Source organism: Myiozetetes cayanensis, unplaced genomic scaffold (assembly GCF_022539395.1).
Source record: "Myiozetetes cayanensis isolate MyiCay16 unplaced genomic scaffold, myiCay2020 scf12, whole genome shotgun sequence".
NCBI classification, from domain to species: Eukaryota; Metazoa; Chordata; class Aves; order Passeriformes; family Tyrannidae; genus Myiozetetes; species Myiozetetes cayanensis.
In genome coordinates, this window is record NW_026086826.1 from 9040710 (window position 1) to 9064186 (window position 23477).

The following is a 23477-nucleotide window of genomic DNA, read 5'->3' on the forward strand; positions in this document are numbered from 1 at the left end:
ACAAACTCTTTGGTTACAGGCGTTTAGTCCGCCTTTAAATGTAGACACGTAGGGAAGGGCAGGAAGCACAGGAGGGGAGATTTTATCCCTTGCTCCCGGTCCTTCCGAGCGAGCTGTACCCATCAAACACTCCTCAAGCCAAAATCGCACTGCAGACCTCGCAGGGACCCTGCTATTTTTACACACTGGCTGGTTAACGCTGCTCCCAATGCATTTATGTCCGTATTCCTTCAACGCAAGGGGGTCCACAGGAAATTATGAAGCCACGGGTGACCAAGCCGAGGCAAGAGAACATTTAGCGCTTCGAGCAGCGTCACTGTCAGGGTCAATTAATTAACTAACCTTCACCGCCGCAACACAAATACACTTATTTTAAGGATGTGGAGGAGGAAGAGAGGACCAAAGGCGACTGGTCCGGCTGCCCACAGCGACCGCTGGGGACCCCGAGCACACATGGGCTATGAAAGAGGGGTAACCCCGATCCGGCTGTGGGCGAACCCGGAACCCGCAAGGCTCCGGGTTGGGCAGATCTACAGAGTTTCGAGGACTTCCCGAACGCACCAAAGGGCCCGGACACACCGCCCGGGGGGCACAGCGGCCCCGGCACTCGTGTGCGCGCCCCAGCGCCTCCCGCCCAAGGCCGGTCTCTCAAATGACCCCCGGCCCGCAGACCAGGAGCCGCCTCTCCTCGCCCGCCTCCCCACTTACCCACACGGCAGGCACCCTCCCCCCGCCAGGCAATTTATTTGCCGACTCTCCCTCACGGTGGGGCGCGCCCGCCCGCCATTGGCCGCCGCCGCCGTCAGTCACCGGGGGAGGCCATGGGGGACGGTCCCCCCAAGATGGCGGCGGGCGGGCGCTGAGGCGGCGGAGGGGAGGAGGAAGAGGAGGATGGCAGTGGCGATGGCGGCGGGGCCGGTGGCGCTGAGGCGGGCGGGGGCGGCGGCGCGGGGCCTCACCCGCGGCATCCTCACCCGCGCGGGGCGGCCCCGCCACCGCGGGCCGCTGCCGCGCACGCCCTGGACCACGCGCGGGCCGCCGCCCGAGGTGCTGGCGCGGGTGGTGGAGCGGCGGCCGGTTCGGGAGCAGGTGGAGCTGGACACCATCACATGCGCGGGACGGCAGCACCACTTGCCTGGCCTGGCCTGGCCGCGCTTCCCGCCCTGGGACCGCGGCTGGCACGACCCCTGGCACTCGCCGGGGCCGCGCTACGAGGAGATGCCGCTGTACAAGGAGCGCGGGTGCTTCATCTGCCACCAGCGTACCCGAATGCTGGAAGGTACCACACACCCGCTCTGCCCCCAGCACTGCCCCCTCCACAGACACTCACCCTGCTCTGCCTGCGAAGGCTTCTCCTTACACAGAGTGTTAACAGAACACGGGCTGTGAAGAGCCTGCCCAGCCTCATGAGCTGCGTGGCAGCCTCGGTAACATAGTGCAGAATTCATAGAATGGTTTGGGTTGGAAGGGGACCTTGAGGGTCGTCTCTGTCACCTGTGACATACCGTGCTGGGTTGTGTTTGCAGGGGTGCGGCAGGCGCAGTGGCTCACCAAGACGAAGCTGGTGGAAGGTTTGCCTCCATCCGTGCAGAGCATCCTGGATAACCCGGCCCATGGGCTGGAGGAGCACGAGGAGCGGGTGAAGGACGCGATCTCACACGCACGGTTCTGGGACACCACAGAGGTTGCTCCCAAGAGGGAACATTTCTGGTGAGTCTGCAGCTGTAGGGAAAGTTTTTAACACTACAAGGAAAATTCGAACGCAGATGTACTGTTGAGAGACTCGCTTGCTGTGTGAAGTTGTCATCTTGTAAAACAAAGGAACAACCAAAACAACCAATAAAGTGCAATTTTGAATATTGATAGTAGCACTGACATAAACAGTATACTATATTAAAGCTTCTTTCAAGCCAAGGTCTCTATTTCAACTTGAGATCTACTTCTAGCTGATGCAGAATATCAATTTTTAAAATAATAATTGTAAGCATTACCTCTGCCAACTTGGAACAGGATTGGTGTGTGTGATATTAATCTGCAGTCTCTGTTAACTGTTTGGAAATGTTATGCTGTGATATGTTTTACATACAGTAATTTTACATCATTTGTGCCCCAGAAACACTTGCCTGCCCTTATGATCCCATTTTTATATAACATTTTTTTTTCTCCTTTTAAAGCCCAGTGCTGTTTGAAGACTTGATGCATTTATGCCGGTTAATGTCTAGGAAGTATCCTGCTCTGAGTAAAAGGATGTTGGCTAGAAACTACAGGATAGCAGCAACATGGGAAAGAGGTTAGTTGCTGCCACAGTGGAAGCATTTAGCTCTTTAAGATAAGAGGGATAACAATGCTGCTGGCTTTAAGGATGAGGACTTGGGGAAAGTTAAACAATTTCTGGAACCCTGCAGGTAATTATGGCTGTTCTGAAAAGTGCTGTCAGCATGGGCAGCCTTGGATGATGGCAGGATATTCTCCCTGAGAACATTATTATGTGTTAGACAATATTGATGATATGGTGGGAGAAGAGAACCAGCATCTTGGACCTGATTGTTTATATTTTTGTGTCTCAAAACAGTACTGTTGTTTTTCTAAGTATGTGTAGTTAAGAACACCAGCAATTAACATTGGTATATTAGAAGAACAACCTGCGGCTGGGCTACTATTTAAGATGGATTTGTAGATGAGGGGGAGAGAGTGAGCCTTGCAGAATAGACTTACAAAGGGAAATGTATGTCTTTCACTAATCTGATTTCACCAGTGTTTGAATGTAGTCTTAATTTCCCTCCCCAGAATCCACTCTTCTTCAGGTCCGTGGCCTTAATGGAATACTCATGAACTCTATGGCCCCAATACCACCAGTAGCCTCCAAGGAGGAGATACTGGCCACCAAAGAACATGTTCTGGAGACCTTCCATCCCATCTTGCCTACAATTGATCTTGAGGAGGTGAATGTGTACAAAGAGCTCAATGACACAGGTAAATCCTGCTGTTGATAATAATATTGTCAGTGTTTGGGTTAACCTGGAGCCCTTGTCTGTCTGTGAGGCAGCTGAGAGGAGGAATTGTGTGGGAATGAGGGGACAGAGGAGCTGGGTACAGGAGTGCAATGCAAGCGCTCCAGACTTGTGGTTTAGCAGGGTAGTGGGGAAGAACTTAAACCCCAGCAAATTGCTTTAACACTTCCTGAAGATAAAGGGAGAAAACATTGGCTGCGTAGTGTCACTGAGCGATTTCTGACATGACTATCTGCTGTTCAGGTTTCAGAGATGGTTATCCCTACTCTCATCCTCACACTCTGTTCTTCCTGGAGTCAGCCAACATTTGCCCTGACAGGTTCAGACCAGAACAGCTCCGTGCTAAAATGCTGATGTTTGCTTTTGGCAACGCGCTGGCCAAGGCCAAGGTGCTGTATGGGGTACGTATGGCAGGCTGCTGCTGGGCCTTTGTTCCCCCTCTCGTGCTGCAGCGAGTGGAGAGAGTCCTGAAGTTCCCTTACCATGGCACATTACAGTACTTTTCACATCCAGACTTCCCCATCGAAAGGTCTAACCCCAGCCTTCAGGTTACTGATGTCTCCTGATCCAGAAATCCACTGCTCAGCAATAAGTGTGTTCGTGATGTAACATGCACTGGGGTGGTAATGGGCAGGAACCAGGGAGTAAGTTCAGCTCTGACCCATCCCACAGCTCAGTATTTAAATTGACACTTCATTGCTGGCTGAAGGAGGAATTTTAATTAAAATACAAAATCTACATTCAAAACTTGTTTGACTAGAGTAATTTTCTGGGCAAGGTAACAATACATTTATTAAAATCTTGGCTTTAAACCAACTCTAAGATGCAGAATCAGCAAGTACTCATACAATTTCTGTGGTAACCAGCTTTTAAAACATTCTCCCCCACCCCCTCTTCTTTTCCTAGAATGATCCCAAGGTTTTGGAGGAGCCAATAGTGGTGCAAAGCATTGGCACAGATGGCCAGCTCTTCCAGTTCATGGTGTTCCAGTTAAATACAACAGACCTTGTCTCTGGCGATGGCATAAAAAATCTAGTGTGGTTTGACTCTGATCAGAAACTGTATGAGACGGCCCAGTGTGTTCCAAAAATCAAGAAGAAAGTTGTAGTGGTAAGCAAACCTTGGGAAGTGGTCCTGGAAATCCTGCCCTTTCACCTCAGTGGAGGGGGGGTTTGAGAGCTGGTGCAGAGCTGCAGCAGGTTTTAAACCAGCTGAAGGGACATGACACAGGCACTGGCCTAGTTATTCCCTAAGCAAGTGTTCCTGAGGGGAACAGTTCCTGAGTGTTTGTAGTGCTGATGTGCCACATGCCAAGCTTAATATGAACTCCTGTGTACAGATATCCCTGTCTGTAATCCACCATCTCATAATATGCTTGTTTAAAACCAGCCCTGATGAAGGAAGTGCTTACATGCAGCTGTCAGCCTTGCTGGGGAGTAAACAGAGCACGGGGCTGTCAGCACTGGTTATACTGGGAGGGCATCTCACTGATGGGCAAGGGGATTCGGCTCTCTGAGACTGACACCAGTGGAAGTACCCCCACACAAACCCCTCTGGGGAAGAGAGCACAATTTGGAAGCTACCACGCCTGAAAGTCTTATTCAAGCATGTTTAAAGCCGTTGTTTGTCTACATTAATCACTTCACTGCAAACTGAGCATCCGTGTCTTTTTCTCTGCAGAAGCCCGTTGGAATTCATGGCTTTCAGCCAGACACATTCAAGAAGTTTCTGGCACTGTATCTGCATGGAACTGTGTGAAATTCAGCTCAAATGAAAATACTTCACCAACTGTACCTGCTGCTGCTTTTTGCCAGAACCGTCACATAATTAAAGAAAGGTGGATTAATTTACTTTTAAAAATAAATTATATTGTTACTGAAAGTAAAGTATTTTTTTTAAAACTAAGTAGTGCATGAAGAAACTCTTTCATTTTAGGGGCTCACCTCTGAATTTGGGTTAGAGAAGCCATCAAATGCATCTTCCTGCACTCTTCCTCCATTGCCTGGAAAGAACATAAGCCAGTCATTATTCCTCTGCGCAGGCTCTGCTCTCAGTGAGCTTCTGCACAGAGCCAGACTCAAACCTGTTCCTGAGGTTGCTTTGAGTCCCTCTGAATGCAGAAGAGACTTACAAAGCTTCAAGGGGGGAGCCTGAGACATGAGCCTTTTTCATTCTGCCTGGCTTTGACTTTGTTTTACTCCTGGCTGCTGCGGGATGCGTCGTGCTGCCCTGCGCTTAGTTCCCAAAGCACTTAATCGGAGAGATTGCTTTGTTGGATCTGTAGAACCGCAGTTCTTTTATCCCCCAATCCTGGATGAAGAGACCTCTGCATTTGGGGAAAGTGATGTAGAATGTAGCATGAAACTTCTGGTGCCTGTAGCTGGTATTTGCTGCTAAAAATACAAAGGAAGAATTTCTTCCTGCCACACAGAGTTAACTGAGCAGGAAGCGTATTCTTTTTAACATGGGGGGATTAGTGTGGGTTTTGTAAAATGAAAGCTAAATTAGCTGCAGCCAAATGTAGAATGTTTTGCAGTTCTGATACCCTCCAGCACACGGGAAAGAAGAGGACAGCCTGTGCTATTTTAAGGTGTGGAAGAGCATATTTCCAAGAAATTCATCTCTCTTCAGTGTCTTGTGTCAGAGGCTGGTCTGTGCTTTGTGATCTCTGACCACCTGGATGAGCACCCCAGTTGTGTGTTCCAGTCCATCAGGCAGCTCCGCTCTGCAGGTTTCGGCCAATGTCCAGCAGTCACATTTGAGAACAACAGTTGCACCCTGTAAATTGGGATGCAGGAGCTGTACATTAAATTAACAAATCCCTCAATAGTTAGGAGAAATGCTTGAAAGAGAAATAATCTAGTAAGAGTTGCACTGATCTGAATCGTGTTAATCCTACCTACTCAAGGGATGCCTAATTCAGCTCGTCAGTGTAAATCTGCTCAGGTCTGTGGTTTGCATCCTGGTACTTGGGAATATATTTTAGTACACCCGTGCTCTGTGGAGCCTGTAGGTGTTTGTTTCTCGGGCTGTTGGTTCCCTGCTGTGTCACATGGACCCTGCTTGACATCCCTTCGCTCTTCCGGCTTCGGATCATTACCCGTCCTAGGGAGGAAGCCCTGTAGGGCAGCCAGCTGCCTGCTCGCATTCCTGAGCAGAGAGGTTCCCTGAGGAAGCCTGCTGGAAAAACAGCTGGGGTGGGGAGCGGGCTTGGAGAGGTGAAACACCTCCCTTGCTCCGAGTAGATGTGGTAATCTGTGGAGATGGTCTATGTGGGAAAGAGGCAAAGTCCCTACTGATGCTTTTACCTCTCAACAAAGACATCTCCATCAGGGCAGGCAATAGAAGAGGAGGGAGCAAGGGAAGCTGGAATCCTGTCTCCAAACTGAGCAGAGACAAAGCACGAGCACAGGGAACGATGCTTAAAGGCAGAGCAAAGGAAGTTTTAAAAAATTGTGGAAGCAGTGAGACAGGGGAAGATCAGTGGGAAAACAAGGCTTCGGAGGTTTCATGAGGCATCAGAAAGCCACTGGAGCTGAGGGGGCCACATGCAAGCATGCAAGGCCATGTCCCTGGTTTGCTCAGGGCAGAGCTGGTCTCACCTGGAGCCAGGGTGAAGCAGCACTCACGTTGCTGGAAGGAGCAGCTGATCCTTGCACAGAGTTTGCTCCTCTGAGGTTCTGCAGGGGAGCTCAAGAGGGGCAGGGTGAGGCTTCCAGCTTGGCACCTGGCACAGATGCTCAGGTTGGTCTGTCGTGGTCCATGGACCAGGCAGCCCCTACCGCATGTCCGTGGTATCCCACTGCTCTTCCCGAGCACGCTGTGCATGGTGTGGCTCTCCCAGTTCCTCCAGTGTGACCTGCTGGACTTGGCCCAGCTGACGGAGGTGGGACTGGGAGCCCAACAATGGGTCACAGAGCCTCATCTGGGTTGGCATCAATAAGTTATAAAGACTGGTCAGCAGACAAATGGCGTTACCTCAGCACGGACCATGGGCCAGGCATTAACTTTTAATGAATGGCAGCCAGGGGAGCAGAACACGCAAGAAATGGGTGGCAGGAGCCCGAGACGAGGACCTGGCAGAGCCTGGCTGCCCAGAGCAGAGCTCTGCAGAGCTCTGAACACACTCCCAGTGCAAAATCCAGCTCCATAGGCTGCACTCATCATGCCAGCAAGTACACCCCGTGCTCAGCCTGGAGCCCCTGGTTGTTCAGATCCTCCTCCTGCATTTAATTTAATGAAAACTAATGGGGAAGACAATTATCCCTGAGGTTGGGCCCAAGAGATGTTTAGAGGAGGGAACTTGGCAGTTTCATGGTGATATTTAATAAAATTAGCCTGTAACCCTTAAGAACCAGTGGGAAGGACTTCTCTGTGCCATGCAATAAAAACAGGCAGCAGTGCAGGAGCCTGGAGCTCAGGGCAGCTGAGCAGGACCTGGATGGTCAGCTCAGGCAGGGATGGCCCGAGGGAGCTGGGAGGGCAGGATTTCCTCATCAGCATCAACTGTTAACCCTTGGGGGTTGCTTGACTCCAAGTGATGGACAATGCTCACACTCTACTTTCTGCAAAGCACAGGGGACATGATTGCCTGGACCAAAATTCATGCTGGGACACGGCTGCGGACCCTGTACATGGAGATCTGTGGCATTAACCTGGAAGCAAACGTTCACCGGTAGCAAAGGGTGCAAACACACCCTTCTCCTCAGCCCCACCATTAATGACATGCTGATGGGCTCTGCAGGCTGTCATTTCTCTGGCTGGTTTCCAAACCCAGCAGCCATCCAAAGCATTGTCCCCTCAGCCTTCTGCTACACAAGCATCCATGACAGCATGTGACTGCAGAGTGCTGCTGCTGGAATTGCAGCAATGATGGGACTGTGGGTGCTGGTGCCAGGTGGAAGCATTCCCCAGGACAGGTAGAGCTCCAGGATGGCTCACAGCCCCAAGCCCACAGTCCCCCAAGCCCACAGCTCCTTGAGTCTACAGCCCACACTTGAACATTCCCGCAAGGAGCAAGATTTGCACACTCACAGCCAAGCATGTCCTGCCTGAACTAGTCAAAGGCAGAGAACAGGTCTCAGACAGCAGCTCCCGGGAGCATTTCAGGCACCCAGCACTTGCAACCACCCCTGTAAAGGCCTAGAAATTCTCCATCTCTCCCCAGATACTACAGCAGTCTCTGGTGCTGCTCATTAGGGAACCAGGTCAGCCTTGCCTGGACTTCTCCATCCTCAGCAGCTCCTTCAGAGCCCGGAGCTGAGTTTGATCCCACAATGGTGCACACCCCCACCCAGCACTGCAGCCAGCCCTTGCCCCAGCAGGGGGTCAGCAGACCCAACTGCAAGCCCAATATATATGTATGTATATACATATATGTATATTTGCAGGTAACACTCCAGTCTTCCTATCCCTTGCTTACCTCCCAGCAGTGCAGGACTCTAGCAATGGGAAGTGGCCGGATCCAGCTCCTCTCCCAGGGAGCTGCTGCACTGGATTGCCTCCATTGCCACACTGGCACTTTGTCTCCTCCAGCCTCTAATGAGAAAAGCCTGGGGGTCAGTGTACAAAAAAAAATTCCCTTTTTAGCTCCTGAAAGTTCCTCTCTGCCTGCAGTATGGTGGGCTGGGTGCAGGAAGGCCAAGAGTCCAGTGAGCAAATCCTCAGCCCAGTACAGACAACACTGACCATTTTTCTAGGCTAAAAACTACATTTTCAAAATGCTTTAAAAAAAAAAAAAAAAGAATCAAGCAGGCATTGTTAAATCAAACCTCTCCCAGCCCCTCAGGTCCTGCACTGCAGCCAAATCCCTTTGGGATCCCTTTTGGGGCCAACTTCCAGCCCCCCCCCTCAGCTCTGCATCACCTCTGCTCCTGCATCCCAAACCTGGGGTTTGGTCCTTGATAAATGTTGGAAAAAAATACCCAACTCCTACCCTGGGTCTGGCAGCAAACACCAGGAACAAACAGCAGAGCACCAAAACCAAATGTTTATGTTGATATTTATTACAGCATGGGGAGGGGAGAACGGGGGAGAACCGTTTCATTCAAAAAACCATCCGATACCAATGAAGACAATAATTTAGCTATTAATTTTAAAATACATTAAAACTGGTCCTTTAATTTCCTCACGTCAGAAAAAACCAAAAAACCAAAAAACAAACAAACAAACAAAAAAACCCGAAAAAACCCCAAAACCGAAATAAGATGTGAAGCGGAAAAGGAAAAAAACTTGACCCCTTGGGGAGCCCCTGGGTTTTGCTGATGCAAGAAATCTGTGTTTGGTTATTACCTGGAAAATAGTAACCTGACTGTAACTATGAGACCGACTCCCTCAGAAACCCCATCCCACTCACCCCTCCCTCCCCAGCAACTTTCTACAGGTAAAGCACAATGAAAATGCCTAGGAAAAGGAAGGCAAACGTTAAAAAAATAAAAAGAAACTCATATTACACACTAAAAAAAAAGTTTTGTCATCTCATGTCTTGCAGTCAGAATAGTAAAAACAAGCCAAATGTCCCCCAAAAACATTTCAATGAAGGGGTGCGGAAAAAAGACATCCCTTTAATAAAACATTATCAACAAATATCGTACACAAACTACAATGTATAATAATTATTTTTTTTTTCCCCTCTTGGTAATTTTCGAACCAGACTACAAGGTAAGAAAAAACACTGAAACAAGATACAATGCTTTCAATAATCCGCACAAAGGTCAAATCCAAGGGAGAGAATATTTTACAGAATATGATATACATGGAGCAGAAATGGGAGCTGCAGAAAAACAAAGACCAAACTACAGGGTAGTGTCATGTACAGAGATCCCAACCCGCCGCCTTGGCTCGTCCCTTCCTCTCCCACCAGAAGGAAGGGCCTTCGATGCTTGCCATTAATTTTTATTTTCTTATTACAGAGCGAGCCTACAGAATAGCAAGGTTACATTTTAACAACAAGAATTCCTTAAAAAATATCTCCATCCAGTTCCAAATCATAGATAAGTGAAATCCTGACAAGAGCACATCTCTAAAGAAAAGAACCACCCCCCCCCCCCCAAAATACCCCTAAAACAAATAAAACCCCCAGAAAATCCCAAAGTTAGCTGGAGATCACAGTTTCAAAGTCCCAGGTCAGATTAACTCTTTCTTTCGGTGGATTAAAAAAAAAAATTATTTAAAAAAATCAATTTTTGCAGTGAACCAGCTGAAGGATTCTGGGGAAGGGAGGGACAAGAGATTTCTTCTTGTACTCAGAGAGGGGGGGAAAGACTAACACAGTGCATGCCACAGTCACAGAGAGCAAGATCACGATTCATTCGAGGATGTGATCCTAGAAGGGGTCACCTGCGTTAACAAGTTTATAACGAGGTGGTGGAGTCTCTTCCCCAAAGCAGATCTTGTTAACTGGAGGAGGAAGCGTTGTGCTGCAAACAAACAAAAAAACCCCCAAAAATAGAAGGGAAAAAAACCCCCAAAACAAAAAAAAAAAAAAAAAAAAAAGGAAAAACAGGCCTTCTGAACGAAAACCACCATTGTAAACTGTCCAGTTTATTTAAAAAAATGACTACAACAGAGACAACATGATTTCATATCTAGACTAGCTTCCTGGTGTCGCACAGCACAAACATACAACAGGTTCGGTTTCTGTCTTTATTTAAAAGAACAAAGCAAAGAGATCGGAGTTGGGTGCTAGAGGCTTCCGTTTGTTTCCAAAAAGAAGTGTCATGTACATATATAAACCCTTCTGCACAAAGAAGGGTCTTGTCATGTCTTGAAATATTTTAAGTTTTGTCCTTCATGTTTTATGGAATAAAAAGTTCAGCCTTTTTATTGCATGAAACTAAACCTGGGGTTTTGGCCCCCGCCACGCGTGTCCCTGCCCATACACCTAGATTCTTCTTCTTCTTCTTGCATAATTCGTTGAGATCCTCCGAACGGCAGCTGACTCTCTTGATCCTGGAGAGGAGGAGGGGGAGGGAAATCACACACTCATCGTCATGCTGGGGGAATACTGGAAGAGAGACAGAGACAGGGTGAGAAACCAGGCAGGTCAGACCCCCCGGCCATCGGAGGGGGATGCAAAAGGAGGCTGATGACAACTACGCAGCAACCTAATTGGATCTAATAAACCAGGAGGAGAGGATATGCTGGAGACTCAAGTTTATCAGGGCATAATGTGAGCTGTAACTTGCTTTTCCAGGAAGAAAATCAGCAGAACAGTATGGGGTGAGATGCAATTTAAAACAAATAATTAACATGCACACGTGTATATGCTGCTAATAGAGGATGAAGAGGAGGGAGCAGCCTCCCATGTCTGCAGCCTCCCATGGAGCCTCAACTCAACCAGGTCGGCACAGCTGGCTGCATCTGCACCAGCTCCTCTCCATCCTGCAGATCCTCTCCCCTCCACCAGTACAAACTCATCCCACCAAGGACCCCAAGCTTCCACCCACCAGCATATTTCTTCCTGCCCACTTTTCTGTCCCAGAGCAGCTCACATACAGAACAATGACCACTCTCCCCAGGAACTGTCCCCCCATCCCCAGGCAGGCACTCACTCACATTGTCATTTTGGAAGGAATGGAGAAAGTTGCCTCCCAGCTCCCCGTCGTCTCTTGGAGTGCCCGGGGGATTGCTAATGCCACTTATATTGTTTGGAGAATTCTGTGAGAGATGGGAGGGGAGGTGGTGAGCAGGTCCCCATGCCCCCCGAAACACCATGGGGGCAGGACATAGCCCTGCCCACCTCAGTCACATTTCCCAACACGTCACCATCCATCAGGGTCACACTGGTACCCCAGTGCCGGGAAAAGGGGAGCCCACACACCCACCCTACAACCCACTTACTTTTGGAAGTCCATCTATGTCTCCTGACCCTGCACAGAAGGGAGAGAAAGGAGAAGAGCCTTACTGAGCAGGAAGCCATGGCCCTGTGCCCCCCTGCTCAGCTGCCCCCACACCCCATTCTGATTTCCAGCTCTGCTTTGAGCCACTGGTGTGAACTGGGGGTTGACCCTGGGAAGGGAGCAGGTACTGGGATGCTCTGCCAGTGTCCCCACGGAGTGAAGGCCCATTGTGGCAGTCCCCTGCCCATCACTCACCTAACGATCCGTTCATGTGATGGGGCTCCATGCCGCCCATGCCGCCCATGGGGCCGTCAGAGCCGGGACCCATCGGGAACTGAGGAACAGAAAGGCGACAAAACCAAAATCAGTCACAAGACTACCCCAAATATCCGCCACGGTGGTCCTTGGGGAACATCTCCCCCACCCAAGAATGGATGGAACACATCGAATGGAACACATCATGGAATCCTAGAATTGTTAAGGTTGGAAAAGACTTTTGAGATCACAAAGTCCCAACTGTCAACCCAGCACCACCACTAAACCATGTCCTCAGTGCCATATCCACAGGTTTCATGAACACTTCCAGGGATGGTGACTTCACCACTGTTCTGGGTAACACACTCCAGAGTTTGAAACCCCCTTCCACAAAAAATTTTCCTAATATCCAATTTCCTAATATCCAATATTCCTAATTTTTCTAATATCCAATCTAGACCTCCCCTGCGCAACTTGGGACGGTATCACCCCCTGAGGCCTCACAGCCTCAGGGGTCCTGTGGATTCTCCTATAAAATTTGGCTGAGTGGCAGACCCAGAGCCATGGCAACACAGAGGGCTCCATCCAACCAACATCTAATGAGATTTAAGGCTGCCTGTATCCCACAAAACCCAGCACCTCTCCGGGCACATAGCTGCCACTACCTCGGCCGGAGCAGCAGGACCGCTGCTCTCTTAATAAGCATAAAAAATTAACAAAGTTGCCCAAGAGTTAATCGCTTTTTGATGGTTTGTTTTATTTCTGTTTTGTAACAAATGGCTGAAATCAATTAAACTGCTTTACTCTCAACTGATGAAGTTAATTATGATTTGTTATGGTATCTGATATGTAAATTATTAGAAAGCAGACTTACATTCGATCGACTGCCTGCGGGCGGTACTGGATTAATCATTGTGTAGATGTTGTCACTTGAATTTGTTGAATCTGTGGAACAGTGAAGCCCAGTAAGTCGGGTGATTAATTCATTTCTTAATTAAAACAAACTCATGCCACTTGAACTCATTCTTTTGTATTTTATCACCTAAAATTCCCTCTAACTACCACCATTTTCTGGCTAATTTGTATTTAATGAAGATCCACAAAGTTTTTAATCACAGAAATTCAACTGTGAAAAATAATTCAACTCCTGGCTGGGAAGTGTGGGGAGGTAATTCCTCACCTCCCTGAGCCCCCCAGCTACCAGATCCATAGCGGGATGTAGGAACACCCTCAAATGCCATCCCAAAGCCAAGAAGCCCATGCCACTCATTCTCCAGAATGCCAAAATCTGTTGTTTGCCTGTGGGCACAGCCCAAGGGATAGGGGTCTCCTGGCAGGGGAAGGGGTAGGAGCCTGAAGGGCTGGCCTGGGAGAAGGGGGGTCTTGCTTGGAGGGCTCATACCTGCAGGACTGGGCATGATGGGTGTCCCTGGGGGACCACCGCCGCCGGGGGGACCCTGCAGAGGGACAAAGCAGGCATTAGATGTGTAAATATGAGCACTGCCCACCTCCCCACGTTTGCAAACACCAGCTGGACCTCACACCCCCAAAGCCAGACTGGTCACTCCCCACAGCACCAATTGCATCCCAAACCATATGAACCCCTGTAACATCTCTGCACCCCAATGACAGGACGGACAGATGGAGCAGAAGGACTCACCACGTATGTACCAGGCGATGAAGAAGAATATGGAATCTGTAGGGAGAAGAGAGCCAAGTTCAGCCTCGGGGTGCGCAGGGGCTCCACAGGCTGGCTCCCAGCAGGACACAGCTGAGAGCCCCCACTGCCATCTCAGCCCGGCCAGGATGAGAGACTCAGGGGCCCAGCAGTCTAAGCAAGAGGCTGGGAACCTCCTCTCATTAGCAGGATTCAGCTAACAGGGAATGGCCCCATTTGCAGGATACTTCCCAACCAACCCTGCTCTTGCTCCAAAGGCCATGGGATACTCACTGAGTTAGCACTGCTGGGATTCGGCCACGGTCTACCAGCACCCGGCCCCCTGGGGTCAAAATTAAACAGGAAGAAAAAGAATGTTGTGTTTTAATCCGTACAGTCCCGCAGTCCTGAGTCAGCAGTCAAACATCCCAGTGCGGGGGTTTGCCTTACATGTTAATTCCAGGCATGCCAGGGCCTAGGGAGTTGGGTGGAGGTCTCATGCCGCTGCCGTAGTTCTGCAACAATAACCAAGAGTCAGTCTACTGTAACGGGAAAAGGACACTAGACAAGAGAAGGGGAAAAATCCCCAATAAACAATCAAAAAAACTAAGCAGGTCTGTTTGCAAAAATGAGATTAATAAAAAAGTTAATGATGATGAATGTAGAGGCAATTGGTAAATATATCTATATATTGCTATATATTTATAAAAAACCAGGCAGCTCAATATGGATGGGAGCCAGGCTGAGCCCTGAAGTTCCCCCTCCCTGCTCTCTGAGGCCACATGGTTGAAGGAAAAACAACCCCCTCCCAACTCTGGGAGACAAATCCACTCCCAGCCTCTGGTGCCAACAACAGCCTTTTAGATTTGTCCTTCTGTGCAGGAGAAAACAGGGGCAGGAGGAGAAAAGGCACCACTTGGAAGGTTCCTGCTGCAGTTTAAGGATGGGGAAAGGCTGCATGAACTCCCTGTGAAATGGAGCATCCCCTGCTCTCAGGATGACAACTGGAGTAGGGAAAACCAAGCCAAGCTTGTTTTCCTGGTGCTCTCCAGCTCTGCTCCATCCCCTGGAGCGGGTCTGCAGCTGCGGGGAGCAGGCAAGGGCAGGCAGCCCCTTGAGGCTCCTCTCCTGGCTTATTCCACCCTGGCTTAGCCTCCAGCTGGGACCGGGAGCCTCAGATCTGCATCCCCCATCTCCTAAAACCAGCTCTAGTACAAAGCCAAGCCCAAGGCGGCGAAGGAAGAGGAATCCCCTGAATGCCGCGCTCCATTTGGTCTGAGCTTTGCTCCCTGTGCCCTCCAGGCGACGTGCAGCCGGATTTAGGTCGCGCTGGCGCTCTTCCCCTCCCACCTCCCTCCCTGTTCTGAATCTTTTTGGGCTGTATTTCTGCCATTTAAAGAAAAAACTGCTACTGCAGAAGGAGTGATGGCTGGCCACTTCCCATTCCACAGCCCCTCAGAGTGCTCCAAGCTGGATTTTAAGTACAACACTTCAGTGCTGTCGATTTTTCATTGGATTTATGGATACACCAGAACATGGCGCTCTGCTGAGGGCATCACTAAAGTTTGTTTTGAAGAGGAAGAAAAGGGTTTTCCCCAAACAAATTACCGGCAAGTCCTTAATTGATTGAAATTTCAGCCATTTACACTGAATAGCAGCATCAAACCCCTTGTTTAAAAAAAAGAAAAAGGGCTCAGCGTTTTTAATTGGAGCTGAAAGGCTGGAAAACGAAGCCAGCTGAAAGATGCTCAGGGAGGGTGGGGAGGGAACGCAGCTGTGCTGAGCGACCTGGATGTCGGGCTCTGGCAAGACACCGCCAAAACCCAGGGAGCTACAAATCCTCTTCATAGAGGCGCTGGCAAACCCCGTCCTGGCTTCTGCAGAGATACAACTGGGACTATTAAAGGGAAAAAAACAGCAGCAACCAGCTGAAAGGGATGATTCATCACTGGTGTGTAATAAGGAGCTGCTGTCAGGACGCCGGGATGTCCTGGCTGGATGCTCTGCAGCTCTCTGGAATGATTTGGGGAGTATTTAGGAATGTCCTGATGCAAAGCTTAAAGAAAAACAAGCCTTGAGCATGCAAGGTGCGAGGGGCTGCTGGGCTAGGGCTGGTATTTTTGGTGGCTGCCTGTGCAGGCGTCGATTCCTGGATGTCTTGGGGGGAGGCAGCGCCTGCGGGTGCCAGATTGGGAAGCCCAGCGCCTCTCCAGGGAAAGGCTGCCTCTTAAAAAACCTCTCCCTAATGTACGTACACAGGGAATGGTGGAGTCAAAAATAAAGCTCTGAACATTTCACAACTCCTGCCGGCTCCCAGAGCTGCCGCCATCCCACGCGGCGCTCAGCGCGCGCTCGCCGCTTCCAAGTTTCTCGGCGAGCTTTGGAAGTGGGAAGCGAGCAGCCTCCCCCGGGCAAGCCGCCGCCGCTCGCCTTGGCGCAGGCCATGCCGGCAAATGCCGGGTTTTTTTTGGGTGCAATCCTTCAGGAAAGGAGGATTTTAAGCACAGCAGCAGTGCTATTGGAGGGCTTGTGCAAAGGATGCTCGCGCAGGTTTTTTATCCCCTGCCCTAGGATGGATCCGGGCGTCCATGGAGACGGCCGAGCATCCCTGAGCAGCATCATCAGGTTGGTGTTAAAGAGATGACACAACTCTCTCTTTACACAACATTCACTTATCTCAGCAGTCTCTGGGGGAAAAACAAAACAAAACTCCAGCGCACCCGCCCGTCTCTTGACAGACTCTGATCCTCGCACTACAAACTCCACGTAGGCGACGATGCAGAGAGGATAAACCTCCAACCAAAATATGGTAATCTGGTTTTGAAGCCTTGTAGAAGGAACAAACAGGAGTGAGTCAACAATAAGCCACTCCGGAAAGCGAATCAACAGAACGACAGCATATATTAACCCAGATCTGCTTAATTTCAAGAGTTTACTCCCCTTTCCTGAAATAGAGAGCTCAAGCAGGCAGCAGGAGGGGCAGGTGGAGGGGAACCTCACAGGGGAAAGCCTTATTCCCTTGCTAAAGGGATCTTTGCCATTTCTTTTTATTTATTTATTTTAAATGCAAGCCTCCTTTCCCTTTCCTGCTGTTAGGGTCGTAACTATTTCCCAGGCAGGCAGTGTAATGCACTCAAAGGCTGCTCCAGCACAGAGCTAAGTGCCATCCCCTCTGACAGAAGGGCAGGAGGGAGGTTGCAATACCCTTAATGAGCTCTGAAGACCTCACTCATGTTAAAAGGAGGGATTTCCAGATGCAAGACTAATGTAAAATGCATTAACACTAATGTGGGGACAGGGCGTGTGTCGGGGGGGAACTCCCAGCCCTCCAAGCCCCAGGAGGTTGTTCCAATGATGTGCAGTGTTTGTATGATGCTCTTTGGAGCTGGGCTTACCTGCGGACCGGGACCCATGGGGCCCATCCCTCGCGGAGGATTCATCCTTTGCATGGGGCCGCCCATGTTGGGGTGCCCTGTTGGGAGCAAAAGTAGGGGATGTTACACGGCACCGCAGCCCGTTTAGGTCCCAAACTGACAGCTGAGGAGAAATGTTAATGTTCACCCCTCCTCTGCTGGGCTTACCTTGCTGTCGCGTGGGATCCATTGAATTGGGCAGCAATGGCTGTGTACCGGGAACGGCACCCGGGGGCTGTGAAAACAAGGCAGGAAGATTTTAAAAAAATTAAATCCTGCGTCCTGCTGCATCCTACACCCCACTTCTACAGCCTCCAGATGTTTGCCTCCCTCATCTTTTTGTAAACACCCTCTAAAACCCAAACAAGGTGCCAGAGTTTTCTCCTACCCGCGGGCCACGCAATGTCAGTCTGTCATATTTTAGGGCAGTGGGGGAAAGCCTAAGGCTGAGAAGGACAAAGGTGTGAAATCCAGCAGGGAAAGTGACCAGCAGGATGGCAACCCAGTACTACACAGCAGCAGGGCCAAAGAGGTCACAGTGATTCCATGGGCTGTGGAGAGGAGATGCTCCACGTGCAGCAGAGCAGCATTGGGACCCCTCCCCACGCAGGCAGAGGGGAAGGCAGATGCTCCCCATCCCCAAACCCACGCTCTGCTTGGGCAACACTGCTATTTAAAGTTCAAAGGCTGCTCTGAACAGATAAAGGGGAAGAAAAATGCAGATATCATCTGCCTAGGGGAAGCAAACTGTAAACAGTTTTGCTACAGTGCTGCCTTTAATTTGTATGCCGACACTGAGGATCCCACTGCTGGAGCACAGCGCAGGCACTGGGTGCACTTGGCTGCACCGAGGCAGAATCTGCCCAATCTCAAGTTTTTTGCAGCCTGGAAGCTGGCAGCAGGAGGAAGATAAACTAGAGAGGTTGTAGAGGTGGATATTTACACTTCTGCTGCCTGACCTTCCTGCCTGCCTATTTATTCCTCTTGTCCCTCAGGATGTGACCGCAACCTCACTGAGCTCTGTGTAGGTACAAACATGTGCTTTATATGTGGTGTTTGGGGGAAAAAAATGAAATCCTTCTAATTAACTTCACCCACTCCCGGATGCTTGATCCTTCTGTGGGAACATCCTCCCCAAACTAGTCTCCTGCCTCTCCTGCCTGCCCAGCTCACTGTGCTCACCTCCAGCAGAGCTTGGGATGAGCTCTAGACCACAGCAGGATGGGGTCCTGTTAAAACTGACCTATGGTGAGGTGCAGCCAATTAATACCTCACTAGAACAGCCACCAGTGCCCTGGGAGGGAGGCTCAGCCCCCACTGCGTTTTTCTCAGCCACAACCTAAGCTGTCTTACCATCATTTAGCAAGTTCCTGCTATTCAAGTCTCAAATCCAGCAAGCACAAACACAGAGCAAGCTGCTACATCCTATTTCCTGACTATCCTGCTCTTTCTGCTAATTAGACCAATACAAAAATAGCACTGATAACCAAAAAATAAGTTCCCAATTTTTGCACAGTCACCTTTGCTGCTCAAGGGAATTGCAGGGTTCTTTGAATTTCCCTTTAGTGACAGATAACCTCTGGCTTGGTCATTACCCTATGGATCTGCATGGCATCACTGGGAAGGACGTGAATTCCTCAACGAAAGCCATGCACGCACCCAGGCAGGGCGTGGGGTGGAAGCCTTCATCCGTAAGGCCAGAAACAAACTGCCCTTGTTTAAGCTGGGATAAGAGGATAAACCCAGCCCAAAAAATTCAGCATTGACCTGCCCCGCTTGACCCCGCCGCTGATCTAAGCGCTCGGTCAGCCCAGCAGCAGGATTATCTCCATCACTTTAATTTTCTGCGATTGCAGGGAAAATCCAGCCGGGCAGCGAGCACATGGCATGGCACAACCCTGCTGGAAACATCACAGATAGAAAGCAGCACATTCCCCACCGTTGTTTCCGCCCTGGATATGCCTGAACCTCGAAACAGAATTAAAATGTAATAGTTAAGTGACACTAGATGGTGCAGCACCGAGGAAACAGAGAATGCCCGAGGGAGGCGATGCTTGCCACCCAAAGCCAAGGAGCATCTCCAGAACACCTGGCCGCTGTCTCCCTCCCCAAACAACAGCAATCCCTAGGAGATGTGGAATCCCGGGAGCGCAGTACCTGGTTGCCCATCCTGATGGGGGGCCGGGGACCTCCGGCGTAGCGCGGTGACATGAACGGCTGCGGGGACACAAAAGGGGGTCAGGGCTGAGCTGTGGGGAGGCAGCACGCTCCCCATGCACGCTGGTTAGCCTGCACACACTGTTTTTGGTATTTCTGATTTTTTTTTTTTTTCTGGAGACATCCTTTTTAAAAAAGTTACGTTTCAAAAGGAGGAAAAAAAAAAAAAAAGAAAGGTGTCTGGAGTCCGTTTTCTTAAACGTTTTCTCTGTAGATTTATTGTTCGAGAGCGTTTCACATCGGCAATACTAGGTGAGGCTGTTAAAATTAGTGCATGGGAAACCTTGAGTGTTAGACACTGTTCAAGTTTAAATATATAGAGATATATTAAAAAAAGTGGCAAATAAGCACATACAGACACGCACACACAAAAAACCCCGGTGCTAAGTACTGGGAAAAAAAAAAAAAAGAAGAAAGGTTTAATGTTACTTTTTGTACAACTGCTGCTACTAATAGAAGATTAAAAACCCACATCAAGCTAAATTTCTTAGGCTACCTTGGGAAGGTAAAAGAGTCTGATACCCACGACTGACTTCTCAGTCCATTGACAACTGCATATCCAAAAAAAAAAAAAAAAAAAAAAAAAAAAAAAAAAAAAAAAAAAAAAAAAAGGGAAAAAACCAACATTTTGCTTCGGAGCTGGGGTGCCCAGGGGGATGTTCCCCAGGGAGCGGGTACCGCTGCCCAGCATGCTTAGAGAGGGGAAAAAAAGAAGTAAATCGAGCGCACGTCCCGGTTCACAGCCCTACCCATCGCTAGTGTCTTTACCTGACTGTGGGGTCCCATCATGCTGTTAGGATTGTGGGGTGGAGGCTGTGCGTGTGGCGAGGGCTGTGACCCAGGCGGTCCCTGTGAGGTCAGACAGTAGAAGGAGGTTATAGATTAGCACATGAAAGCGCAGAAAGAGCTAAAAAAAGGATTCACGGGTGGACCTGTTTAGTTGGGGAGTCAGTTCTCCCGGTTTTAAATTATTTTTTTCCTTTTTTTTCCCTCTTTTTAATTGAGTTTCTATTCATTTGCAGCTGAACAATGAATAATGAGATATGCAAAAAAATATATATATATATATTCAAAATCAGAACATCTGTCAAAATACAGCAGCCACATTGAGGGTAAATGGTCCAGTGGTTCAACCAAGTCTGCAATGATAAACACACAGGGAAACACTTCGCAGGGGCGTGCAACGAGTTAAAAAAATACGCAGGAGAGGACCAGAGAGGTTGGGGGAAATACAAAAAACACCCCCAAACCAAAAAAAAAAAAAAAAAAAAATTTTTTCCTCTCTCATCCCAAAGGTTGGAAACGCCTCTGGGTTTATGTTTTGACCGTGGTTCACTGGAGGTGCTGGAGTGAGTGCAGAGGACAAGGAGCACGTCCCAGCTCACGCTTGGGCAACATTTGGCCGGCACAACCGGGGCTGCACTGCCACACTGAAGGGATGCAACATCCTTCCTCGAGGTGGATTCCCTAAGGATGCGAGTAAAATGGTCTGCGAGCAAAGAAAGGATGTCTAGGGGAAAAAAGGAGAGATTAGTTGGTGCAGGTTTAAGGCTGCAATGCAGCAGCCGCTGACATTTTGGGCTTGAACGCCCACTTTAATGTTTTTTCAAATTTCCCTTAAAAGCACGAAATGAAAATTTGCTTGGAAAAACCGTGAGCTCAGTGCAAGAATATACCGGTGCGTGTTAATGTAAGGAGAGAAAAAAAAATGGTATTTTTTTGAGTCAAAGGACGTGTAATTGGTAGAGAAAGCAAAGGAGCTCTGTCAGTAGGTGATGGGAAGCGACGGCAGGCTCCAGGACCGGCGCCGGAGCAGATGTTCTCTACCTGCCTCGTTACTAATTTCAACAAGTGTTCGCCTTCTAGCTGCTGCCAGCAATGGCATGGTTTGTTACCATGAGCAATTTTCTTAATTAACAGACATTAATTAGCCATTTAGCAATTTTGCAAGCATTTGTTTAGCAGCTTTCCTAAACATGAATACCACTGTGATAATGGTACTGATTAGAGGGTCCCCTAATTAACAGTACAGGGAAGGAAAATTGAAATCACATAAATTAAAAAGGGAGGGGAAGTTAATGAAGGCAGGACATATTTGCACCTGCAAATCTTTTGTACAGCGGAAACTTGAGTGCAATGTAAATAAAGTAAGAGGGTGGGTTTTTTTCTTCCTTTTTTTTTTTTTTTCTCTTTTCTTTAATTTTTTATTTGAACGGTTCGGCAGTGAGATGGAGCCAAGCGGATTTAAACCAACAGCCTCCTGCCAGCCTCTCTGCTCCAGAGTCTGAAATCCCACCACTTACACCACCATTTATTCTCCAGGAGCCAAAAGGAACCAGCCCCTGCCCTTAGTGTTTGGCCGACCTCATCTGGATGAGATCACAGCACCTCAGGACAACCCTCTTGCTGCCTTCTCCACCCACGTCCCGTAGAGAGGAGAAGACAAACCTCTGTAGTCTAACTGTAGCATCAACCTCCTTTAGCAGAAGTCCTCTCCAGGCATGAAAAGCTGACTTATTTTTGCTTCTGAAGATGCTAAATGCAAAGTGCAGCAGGGGCAGCAGCCACCTCCCACCACCTGTAGGTGGAGGACAACATCCCCCAGTGAGCTCTGGCCACCCCCAAAGCCCTTCCTACACGCTTCAGCTGCAGGATTTGGGGTAGGAAGATCAGAAGGTGAATGAGTGATGAAAACACATAGAAGGCAGAAAGCAGGGTTGGCAGAGACCAGTCAATCCTCGAGCCACATCAGTGCAAGAGTCAACGCCACAATGCCTGCCTTTGCAGCAAGGAGGAGCTTGTTGCTGTCCAGGTACTGACTGCACAGGCACCCACACCCCATCCTCAAGTTATTAAACCCCTGATGTGCTCCCTCTCGTATCTCCCAGTGTGTGAGGGTATGGGGTGAACAGGTATCACACGTGTGGGGGACATGGCCACCAAAGCACACCCTAACCGGGCCCAGAGGTGGTGCTTTGGGTCTGCATTTTGAGCTTTAGCACAAACAGTATCTGGTTATTGGAGAAAAAGCATCTATGAGACATGGCAGCATTTCCACCAGAGAAAAATCCCCTGTGGCAACTGGATCAGGAGAGCATCAGTTGTTTGTGCTGCCGAATGCATCCTCTGGAGCGCGGTCCTGCCCCAACGCCAAAGCTGCTCCCTGGGATGCTCCAGGCTCAGTGCCGCAGCATCCTCGCCCTTGCATTATCCCATGTGGTACCATTCCCAGTGGAGACGTCCGGATAAGGTGGCTGCAGAAACCCAGATTGTGCAAACATTTTGGCATGCAGGGAGGAGCTGAAAGCAGCTTTTTTCCTTTTTCCTTCTTTTCTCACTTTTTCCAAACAGCAACAAGCAGCAGCATCCCAGGCGCTCACTCCAGGCTGCAACTGCTGCGGCCCCCTCGGCATGGCTGCTCTGCTCCGTCAGAAATGCAGACCCTCTGGATGGTGTTATCTCCATAAACACTTGCAGATGTTTCAGGGCTGGGACCCATGTTCAGCCAGGAACGCCTGCTGGATCGGTTACTCTTACGCACGGGATTGCCTCGCTGCAGAGGAAGCAGCAGATGATCCCGATGGATCATGGCAGTCGAGACAAGTGTTTTGCAGAGACGACATGTGGGCTCCAACCAACAGAACAACCCTTTTTTCTTAAAAAATGTGTATTTAGCAGTTATTAACTACTGCTGTTAAAAGAGGAGGCTGAACTCACGCTGTCCTGCTTCCTCCACATCCCAGATGCCCCTGAGTTGCATCCCTACAGCACAGCTCCATCTGACATGCCATGCTGGACAAGCAGGACGTGCTCTGCAGTCACCTCACTCTCATCTCTAGATCAGCACTCTTCCGAACCAGAGAAACCCCATCATCTCTCAAGTTTTCCCTTTTTTTTAACCTCCAAATTGGACAACTTGCACTGGGGGTTATTCTTCACCTTCCTGTAGCTGCTTCACAAAAACCCCAACTACAACTCCAAACAGCTAAAATGGCATTAGAGGAAACTGTTTCCAACAGCTGTTGGTGCCTCAACCTCCCCTTTGCTTCATTTTTTTCTCCCCTCTATACTCCAGGGACTTCAG

The 23477-nt window shown here is 49.3% G+C and overlaps 2 protein-coding genes across 3 annotated transcripts in view; one reads left to right on the forward strand and one right to left on the reverse strand.

Moving 5' to 3' along the window:
• Nucleotides 1-891: 891 nt before the first annotated feature.
• Nucleotides 892-4897, forward strand: MRPL37 (mitochondrial ribosomal protein L37). Its single transcript, XM_050306646.1, has 7 exons — nucleotides 892-1279; nucleotides 1527-1710; nucleotides 2175-2290; nucleotides 2788-2973; nucleotides 3255-3412; nucleotides 3918-4121; nucleotides 4692-4897. The coding sequence occupies exons 1-7, from the start codon at nucleotides 892-894 to the stop codon at nucleotides 4767-4769; spliced, it is 1314 nt and encodes a 437-aa protein (XP_050162603.1). The 3' UTR covers nucleotides 4770-4897.
• A 4098-nt stretch (nucleotides 4898-8995) lies between these two features.
• Nucleotides 8996-23477, reverse strand: part of SSBP3 (single stranded DNA binding protein 3) — a 56474-nt gene continuing 41992 nt past the window's right edge. Inside the window, exons 6-18 of one of the 2 annotated variants that reach the window (XM_050306647.1) lie at nucleotides 20162-20242; nucleotides 19334-19393; nucleotides 17345-17411; nucleotides 17159-17235; nucleotides 14214-14278; nucleotides 14058-14106; nucleotides 13767-13802; nucleotides 13509-13563; nucleotides 12981-13051; nucleotides 12107-12185; nucleotides 11853-11881; nucleotides 11568-11669; nucleotides 8996-11016 (exon numbers count right to left, since the gene is read on the reverse strand). In XM_050306647.1, coding sequence (XP_050162604.1) covers nucleotides 10987-11016; nucleotides 11568-11669; nucleotides 11853-11881; nucleotides 12107-12185; nucleotides 12981-13051; nucleotides 13509-13563; nucleotides 13767-13802; nucleotides 14058-14106; nucleotides 14214-14278; nucleotides 17159-17235; nucleotides 17345-17411; nucleotides 19334-19393; nucleotides 20162-20242 — 801 coding nt within the window. In that variant the 3' untranslated portion in view covers nucleotides 8996-10986. The remainder of the gene's footprint in view (nucleotides 11017-11567; nucleotides 11670-11852; nucleotides 11882-12106; nucleotides 12186-12980; nucleotides 13052-13508; nucleotides 13564-13766; nucleotides 13803-14057; nucleotides 14107-14213; nucleotides 14279-17158; nucleotides 17236-17344; nucleotides 17412-19333; nucleotides 19394-20161; nucleotides 20243-23477) is intronic. The other variant, XM_050306648.1, reaches the window with a different exon arrangement.